Raw genomic sequence first — 9,383 nt, 5'->3', positions numbered from 1 at the left:
CTTTCCGTCGGGGGCGGGGGTGTCCTCGCTGGCGGGCTCCCTCCCGCCTGTTCCTCCGTCCGGCTAGCCAGCCCTCCTGACGGCTGCCGGAGGAGAGACAATAGAGGCGCGCAGGACGCCTGCGCCGGAGCTTCTCTCCGCCCCCGCCACGGGGTTGCGTCAAGGGCTGGGCGGGCGAGCGGTGGGCGCGTGGACGGGGCGGGCCGCCAGGATTCCCTCCCCACCTCGCGTGAAACTGTCGGGCCCCGTGAAAAGCAGCGGGGAGGGATGCCCCGGTAAACGTGCGCTGCACGGCTGCCGTCGTCCTAGTGGGCGCACTTACTTTCCCGGGGCTTGCTGCTGGGAAAACTGTGCGCAAGGTCGGACTGCTGCCCAACCGCCACCCCCCCTCCCCGCACGTTTACTCGGGAGTAATTAGCACAAAGGCCACTGGGACTAGCTCCTAGGTAAGTGGGGTTTCTGGGAACCATAGGAGAAGAGAATGCTCTCCTGCACCGTTCCTGCTTACTGGTTTCCCCCAGGCATCTCTTTGGCCAGTGTGAGAATAGGATGCTGGTCTAGATGCTCCTCCAATTCCAGTGGTGTTGGGCATGGGGAGCCACTGTTTGGGTGAGGTGCAGGGTCCTGACCACTATGGGGGGTGGCATAGGTGTTTTGTCTCTATTCCTTGCTCTGGCCTCTCTCCCTTGCATTACAGAGACTTGAGTGAGTGAGCTGGATGGACCTGACCTGACCTACGGATACCCACCTGGGTTTTTGGTACTGCACCAGGTTAGACTAAGGGGTCAAGGCAAGGATGTTGCTATTGGCTATAGGAGCACCATCTCCTTCACCAGGAAGCCTCTTGACCTTGGGATGCGCTTACATTGTCTGCACCTGGTGTTGGGCCAGAAAGACAGATAAGGGATGCTGCTGGTTTACTGACTGCCCTGTTACCCAGCAGCAACCCTGATCTAGCTGGCTGAGGTGTTGCTGGAGGATGCTACAACTTCTATATCCACACACAGGCTGCTGTTGGACAAGCCTGAGACCCATGACAACTGTGGGTCTCTCTCAAAGGGTCAACAGTCTAACACACCAGGCAGGACTCACCTTGATGTGATCTTTGCCCTTAGTAATATGTGGGATGGACTGAAGATAGGAGAAATGCAATGTACACCTTTGGCATGGTCAACCCATTATCTGGTTATGCTTGGACTGACAACAGCAATTCCTCCCTGTAAGTGTGGTGGGCCCATTAGGTCAGCCCACCCTCAGAAACTGGTGGAACCTGATGTGTTCCTGAATGATCTGGGGGATTTTCCAGTGGATAAAGCTAGAGGTCCTGGTGAAATCCTGGTCTTGCAATGGAATAGTGAGCTGAAATGGGTGGCAGACACAATCGTTCTTGAGCATCCTCTCTGGCATTTTGGAGTCTGAACAACTAGCTCCTTTGTATTCTGAGGAGCTCTGGACTTTGAAACAGGCCGGATGAAGACTGGTGCAAGTCTCGCTTGTGCCTAACCATGTGCCCACACTTGTGCCTACCATGTGGTAGTGTGGGCTGCAAAGAAGCCTCATTTTGCAGCTTGCGTTGCATCTTCTAGTAGCTGTCCAGCGGAGTTATTTCGGATGTTCCAGAGGTTATTGACTCCTATTGTGGGGGAGGGACATTTTTCTTGACTTGATTCTTTTATCTTTTTGTAAACTACTTTGAAGTTTTTTTTACTATCAAGCGATGTAAAAATTTTATGAAATAAATAAAATAAATGATTGAAGTCATAAGGAACAAGAGGAGCAGGTTCTCAGATGTTAAGTGATGTTGCTTGATTTGAAGCTATACTGCATTCCACCATACAGCTCCCAGTTACACTCTTCTGTGGCCCTAAGAGGGTTTTGGTTTTATGATACTTTCTACACTTATATTGCACCTTTCATCAAGGAGCCCAAAGAAGCTTACCTGTTATCAACCCATCCAGGTACCAAACAGGCCCAAACCAGCTTAGCTTCAGGAACTATGGTGGCTTTCTGTGCCATCTGACCACATACTAGGTCCTGCCATGGGGAGGGGGGTTGATTCACTCCAAGGGTCCCAGGACTGCTTTGGGTTTCTTTTTTAAAGATGGTTACAAAATAATTCGGTACTCTATTTGAAACTGCAGTGAGACATACTTTCAAGCAAATGTGTGCTTCATTGAGTTACACAAACATTTGTTGTGGAGACTTTTTTAAAAATCGAATAATAAATAGGAATTTTATAAGCACAAATATAAAACCGTCAGGTTTTTGGAAATGCATATTTAGTTCAGATGGGAATTTGATATTTAATAAGAATAGCAAAAAATAGCAGAGCTAAGTAGTTGACCAGCTATATAGGTGCTCCTGAGTTTTAGGCTGCAATTCTATACCCTCTTACTAGGAAGTCAATCTCATTGTTCTTAATGGGAGTTTTTGTGTAGACTTGTATAGGATTGCACTGTTGATCATGTGTGGTGTGAAACACTGGGTGGGAACAAGGACAGAAGACAGCCCTCTTGGCCTTTGAAAACGGAGTTCATGCATATCCCCCACATCTCTTAAACACTTTCTTCTTTTCTAGTACTAACTTACACACACAAGTACACAGAATCAATTATTATTTATATAGCACCACATCATCTCCCACCCAGAAGATTACATTAAGATGAAGCCACAGATGCATAACCTATCCTGTTCTACTCCCATATTTTTTGCACTTCATTTTGTATTGTGCTCCTTGTATGTATTCTCAAATTTCACCTAACATTGCTCCGCAGTCCTGTAGCAAGGACACAGCCATTCTGTCCAGTGTTTTTAGGGGAGTCTCATAAAAGTGCAAGGTAAGTGCACTCTTCACACTGGCAATTATGCTAAAACATGGGTGGGCAGACTTCCAGCTTGCAAATTCTACATCATTTTTCACTATAACCTCAAGTGGCCTTCAGATGCTGCTGGACTACAACTCCCGTCATCTGTGACCATTGATTATGCTGGCTGGAGCTAATGAGAGAAATCCAACAAGATGTAGGGACCATGTTCACTTCCCCTGACTTACAATTTTGTGCCCAGGATCTAAGGTATCAGAACTGAATTAGGTGTCTTTCCACATATCTGACGCCCCCCGCCCTTTGTTGGTTTCAACAGTGAGGAGTCCAGAGGTCATTTTAAGAGTCAGAATCCTTGCTGGTCTGCTGCATATCTACCTTCTACCTAGTCCTGCCCAAGTCTCCCTGATGGCCAGTCTCCCATATTTGTAGACCCCAGAACTTTAGGGCCAGAGTGTGAATGCATAAAGGACCAAATTCTGTCCAGCAAATTCACAGTGAGTTGCATAAAGCGCTCTGTACAGAAGGTAAGAAAGGGATTCTGCTAAAGCTGTGGCTAACAGTGCTGGTGGCAGAGAGAAAACCCACCTTTTGTCTGTTTTTCCAATGATCTTATTCCAGGCTCACTTCCATGCCCAAGAGGGCTCTAAAAATAGCCACTGACACACATAGCAGAAAAGCTAGAGAGCTCATCTAGCTGGTTGGAAAACTCACCTGATGCAAAGGAAGTGAGCTTGAACCTGTATCTTTATATTCAGGCCAATAGGCTTACAGCCCAACATCCAATGATAGGGTTGCTCTTTGGAATACACCTAGTTGTAGAAAGTTGTGGAAATGGATTGTCCATGTCCACAACTGCCATCTGCATGCAGAACCTCGTTTTCTTTTTATAGGGCACTCCCCAGTCTGTCACTTTTTTTTTAGTGGGATTCCGTCACATTCTGGCAAATTCAGGCAGTGCAATTACAGTTGGTTGGGAGGTCTTGTGCAATAAACCTGCTTCCCTCAAAACATCAGACTTTTTGACATAAGGAAAGTGATGGGGAAAATCTCTGGAAAGTGCAGGCTAACATTTGCTTGACGCAACTTTGGCCATGTACACACCATACATTTAGCGCACAATTAAAGCACATTACTTGCCCCAAAGAATTCTGAGGAAACTTATTTGTTCAGGGTGCTGAGAATTGTAGCTCTGCAGAGGGCAAACTATAGTTCCCAAGATTATTTGAGCGAAGCCATGTGCTTTAAATGTATGGTGTGTACACAGCCACTGCCTAGCGCACCCCCCCCCCAAAAAAATGTCTGATTGCTCAGTAAATGACCAACGTTGTCTGGCTTCCTTTGCAAACAAATCAGGATGGATCCTCAATGAACAGGATGTCTGGAACACCCATAATCAGCTTGTGGAATTCATTGATCAAAGTAAAGATTCACTGGTTTTTAACACAGTGACCATGTGCAGCAATAAGCCAGTGTTAGGGGGACAACAACATTGAACATTAGCATATAACACTTTAAATCCCTCTTCTCCAGTGTGAACCATAACCAGGGGTGTAGTTAGTGGTTGGCCCAATGGATCTCAACCCTAGATCTTTTGCTGCTCAATAGTCTCATTTGCCTGCTTTTGAAACTTAATTCTTTTGCTTATAGAGCAGCTGCGCCCACTCCAAAGCCGCCTACTATCTTAACATCTCAGAGGCATCTACAGGGTAGAGCTCCTCTGAGCAATTTTTATTCTTAATACTCTAATTAAGACCAGTTTCAGGTTTTCTTTGCGAGGGGAGGGGGGACACTGCTGCAAAGTAAAACTGCTCTTCTATTGGAGTTTTGTTACTGTACATAGCAGGTGCATCTCAGAACCCTTCATCATGGATAGGAACTGAATGCCCCCCCCAGGGCTTAACATTTGTACCAGGGGGCACTAGACGGCAAAGCTTGTTTTCAACTGTTAGGAGAAATCAATGTAAAATAAGCCTGCTACAGTGTAATATGAACATACTTTTACAGCATCTTTCTGTGCTGGAGGGACACAAGAGCATAAGAAAGGCTTGCTGTGCACCAGGCAAGTGGCCCATCTTGTCCAACATCCTGTTCTCACAGTGGCCAACGACATGCCAACCAGATTTGAACCCGAGGACGCTCTCTCCTGCTGCAATTCCAAGCAACCGGTTTTCAAGAAAGACGCAGCGGCTTCAGCAGTGTAGGCAGAGTATAGCCATTGCGGCTCTTAGTCGTTGGTAGCCTTATCCCACATGAATTTGTTCAGTTCTCTTTTAAAGCCTTTCACTGTACCACATCCCCAAGTTCACGCAAGAGCAAATATCTGAAACTGTATAAGGCAGCTTCCAACTAACCTGGGGAATAGTGTTGGGCTTCTCACCCCTCCCTCCCTCCCTCATATGATATTGTTTTATTGCCTAGAAATCATGCTGTTTAATTGGCTTCTTTATTGGTTGTCCAGTTTATTGTTCAGCCATTGTGGGGTATTAAAATGTTGCAAACCGCTTTGGATGAGCTGGACCAGGAAAGCGGCTTTAAGAGACCAATTAACAAATTAATAAATATGAGGAAACGAGCTTCTGAGCATGCCGCAAGTACACCCCACTCCCAACCAACCCCAGCACATCTGGCTTCCACAAGATGCGACTTCCTTAGCCCTTGCAATTTAAGAAACTGAATATTGGCTCCACGTATTTTTAAACCCCACCCAGTCGCAAAACGAGAAGCGAGGAAAGGCTGTATTTTATTTTATTTTTATTGGAGGAGACGGTGCAGGTGGGGTGGGTGGGGCGCCGGAGTGTATAAAACGCTACAGGCGAGCCACACGCTCTTCCTCAGGCCTCCTTAAGGCTGGACTTCATTTCCCGGCAGGCCTCGAGCGCGACGCGCGTTGCGTCACGCCCGCCTGCGGCGTCCCTTGCTCCAGCTGCTTCCTGGGCAGTCCAAGATGGCGGCGCGCTGGAGTAGCGAGAATGTTGTGGTGGAGTTTCGGGACTCGCAGGTAACCGGGTCTCCTCGGCTTGCGCCAAAGCGGGATGGCTGACGGGGCTTTTGTTTTGAGGTCTCTTCCTTCCCATACAAGTTTCTTCCCTGGGAGGGGAGGGCAGCAGCTGTCTCCCCCTCTGTTCCTTCCAACCTACCACCCGTGGGTGGGGTGCACCCATGTCCCTTGACGCGTCACACGGGGTGGGGGGCGTCCTCTGGTGTAGTTGGGGCACCTCTCCTTCCTTCGTGGTTTGCTGAAGAGGGCTGGCTTCACCTTAACTGAAAACTTCCAAATCCAGTTTTGGGCAACACCTTTCTTTGTCAGGCCAACCAAAACGCTGCCAAAAAATCGAGTTCTGCAGAACTCTTCACCAGACTTGATGGCAAGCCCAAGTGTGTGTGTGTGTGTGTGTGTGTGTGTGTAGAGGGAGTTTTTAAGAACATAATTTATTAAGCGTGGCTGTGTTCAAGGCTGTAGTCAAGGTCTAAGAGTCCTGTGGTCACCTAAGAGGCCCATTTATTTACAGTAGTTATATACCACTTTTTAGGTAGACCTCTCAACATAAGATTGTTACAGCAAGCATTTTTTGAAGGTACAATAGAATGGAAAGGGCAACTTGTTTAGAAAAAAGAGCAATATGAGGGGTTTTCAAATAGTAGTAGTAATAATAATAATAATAATAATAATTTATTATTTATACCCCGCCCATCTGGCTGGGCCTCCCCAGCCACTCTGGACGACTTCCATAAAAACCAAAAATACAGTAAAATATCACACTATCACACGTTAAAAACTTCCCTGAACAGGGCTGCCTTAAGATGTCTTCTGAATGTCAGGTAGTTGTTTATCGCTTTGACATCTGCTGGAAGGGCGTTCCACAGGGCGGGCGCCACTACCAAGAAGGCCCTCTGCCTGGTTCCCTGTAGCTTTGCTTCTCGCAATGAGGGAACCGCCAGAAGGCCCTCGGCGCTGGACCTCAGCGTCCGGGCAGAATGATGAGGGTGGAGACGCTCCTTAGTGGAGTAGTGTGACCTTAGTTTGTATTTAGTGTTTTTTTATGCTGGATGTTGCTTTTAGATGCTTTTCTACAAGGTCATGAATAAACTTAATAATAACCTTTTTTTCCTGATGATGGATACCAGGTCTACTAATTTTTCTGAAAGTATTTGCCAACTTAAGGGGCATTCATGTTTTTCATAATAACATCAGGTCAAAGGCCAAACTAGTCTAGCATCTTGTTCTCCTAGTGGTCAATGTGATGCCTCAAAGGGAAGCCTGAAAGCAGGACCTGAGTGCAACAGCAACTCTTCTCACTTGGGATTCCCAGCAGCTGACATTGAACAGTGGAGGTAGAACAAGTGAAAGAACTAACTTCAGAATTATGCAACAAATAAGCTGCTGTTTTTCATGAGGGTGCTGGTATTGAAGAAAAAGTGTTTTTATTTTTCTTCACTCATCTCCCTAGAAAGGCTCAATTGTGGTTATTAAAACATTATATGCATATTTTGATTTGTAGAACAGCAGCAAAAAAGATTAAGTGCTCTAACCAAAAACCTCAGCAATTTTCAGGTAGTCCACCAAAAAATCATTGTATTGCAGCATAAGCTTTTGTGGACTTAAGCCCACTTTTCAGGAAACTTATGCCATAGTAAATAATTTTGTTAGTGCTACAGGACCCACCTGTCTCCTTCTCCCCACAAGAAACACCCTGGTGTATCATGCAAATGGTTCTAGGCAAGCATCCTTACAATAGCCAACCTGCAGTCTCTGGGATTAATTAGGCCTGGCCCAAGTCTCAGGCTGGTCTGTAAAACCATTCCCTGCAAAGCATGCTGATCATCATGTGCAGGCACTGGGGGAGATATTTCCTGCATTGTTACCAAATAAAATTACTCAGGAAAGAGAAACAAGCCTCCCTCTCCCTGCCTCTGGAACAGTAGGTGCTTCCAGTGGTTCCGGCCATTGACAGCATGTGATTCTTGGCTCTGTGTTTCTTTGAAAAGTGGTGGGGGAAAGGACAGGTGTTTTTCAGAGTAGGGAGCATGTGGCTCTCTAGATGTTGGACTTGGATTTCTACTGGTCCTAGCCAGCATGTCCTGTGGTCATGGATGATGATGTTAGCTCATAGAATTGTAAGGTTGGAAGGGACCCTGAGGATCATTTAGTCCAACCTCTGTTATGCAGGAATCTCAGCTAAAGCATCCATGGCAGATGGCCATCCAACCTCTTCTTAAAAACCTCCAGTGAAGGAGAGTCCACCACTTTCCAAGCGAGACTGTTCCATCATCAAACAGCTCTTGCTGTCAGAGAGCTCTTCCTGATGCTTAGTCAGAATCTCCTTTCTTCTTGTTGGCATCTGTCTCAAGACAAGAGACAATGGAAGAGTGTGCCATTGGGGGTGAAGTCAAACTGTTGCATAGTTATTTCCTGTGGCTGTAGAGGCCAATACAGGAGATACATGCTTTATTGCAGCTGGGGCAGATGAAGGTATCCAGTTTCACTGTTACAAATGCACCATGGCATTTCTTCTCTGCTCCTCCCAGTGGTCATTTCTCATCTGGTCACTGCTGTGGATATGTGACCTGACTCCAGGCACTGTGGTGGTCTACAAGGAATTTCCACGTAGCGGGGTTAACGTTGTCTGCCTTCATGTAGTGTTGTTTCTTGTTGTAGTCCAGCAACATCTGGAGAGCCACAGGCTCCCCATCCTTGCTGTATGGAGTCTATCAGATGTTCCTGTGGTGCCACTCATGATGCTACTTCTTTGGGCTGATAGTATCACTTACTTCCAGCCCCGAGACCTCTTAAGCCAGGGAAAGTAACTGTTGAAAGTTTATTAAGTGGTGAATAATGTGCCCTTGTCTACTCCTCTTACTGGTGTTGTTGCCAAGGGGGAATAGCTCCCCCATCTCCCAACAGGATACTGGGCTTCTGCTTATCAGCTAGATGGATGGGTGTCTATTTTGGGCGGAGGGTAAAGAAGCTTCCTTTTTCCAATAGTGGTAGTTTTTATTAATTCATTTCTGAAGCTGTTATTACAGAGCTGCAATAATAGCTTTGCAGCCAAAATGAGACCCTTTACCAGTGTGTTATCTCTGTACCACCTGAAAATTCCGTTTGTAATGTGCTCAACTTGTACAGCATCCTTGTACAGTACAGTAAGTTGCCGTCGTTTCCATCTTGTAGATGGTGAACTGATTGTGGTCTGCTGTTCAGTTTCAAAAAATCAAAAGCTTGTCATGTGAGAACTGAATTTACACAAAGATACAGCGATCTGTCATACTGATTGGTTTAAAAATAGTGTTGAGGAAATTTAACATTTGTAGTTAAGGCTTCCTGAATATTGCATTGGGGTATGCCACAGGACTTGCTGATCGAAAGGTCGGCGGTTCGAATCCCTGCTGCGGGGTGCGCTCCCGCTGCTCGGTCCCAGCGCCTGCCAACCTAGCAGTTCGAAAGCATCTCCGGGTGCAAGTAGATAAATAGGGACCGCTTACCAGCGGGAAGGTAAACGGTGTTTCCGTGTGCAGCTCTGGCTCTCCAGAGCAGCGATGTCACACTGGCCATGTGACCCG

At 46.6% G+C, this 9,383-nt stretch overlaps 1 protein-coding gene across 1 annotated transcript in view; it reads left to right on the top strand.

The window, feature by feature from the left end:
• Positions 1-5,744: 5,744 nt before the first annotated feature.
• WDR59 (WD repeat domain 59) overlaps positions 5,745-9,383 on the top strand; it is a 56,744-nt gene continuing 53,105 nt past the window's right edge. The window contains exon 1 of the mRNA XM_081921777.1: positions 5,745-5,823. Coding sequence (XP_081777903.1) covers positions 5,770-5,823 — 54 coding nt within the window. The 5' untranslated portion in view covers positions 5,745-5,769. The remainder of the gene's footprint in view (positions 5,824-9,383) is intronic.

Source organism: Podarcis melisellensis (genome assembly GCF_964234715.1).
Source record: "Podarcis melisellensis genome assembly, chromosome: 8".
Classification (NCBI taxonomy): Eukaryota; Metazoa; Chordata; class Lepidosauria; order Squamata; family Lacertidae; genus Podarcis; species Podarcis melisellensis.
Note: the sequence above shows the minus strand (reverse complement) of the source record. Positions and strands in the feature narration are given on the sequence as shown.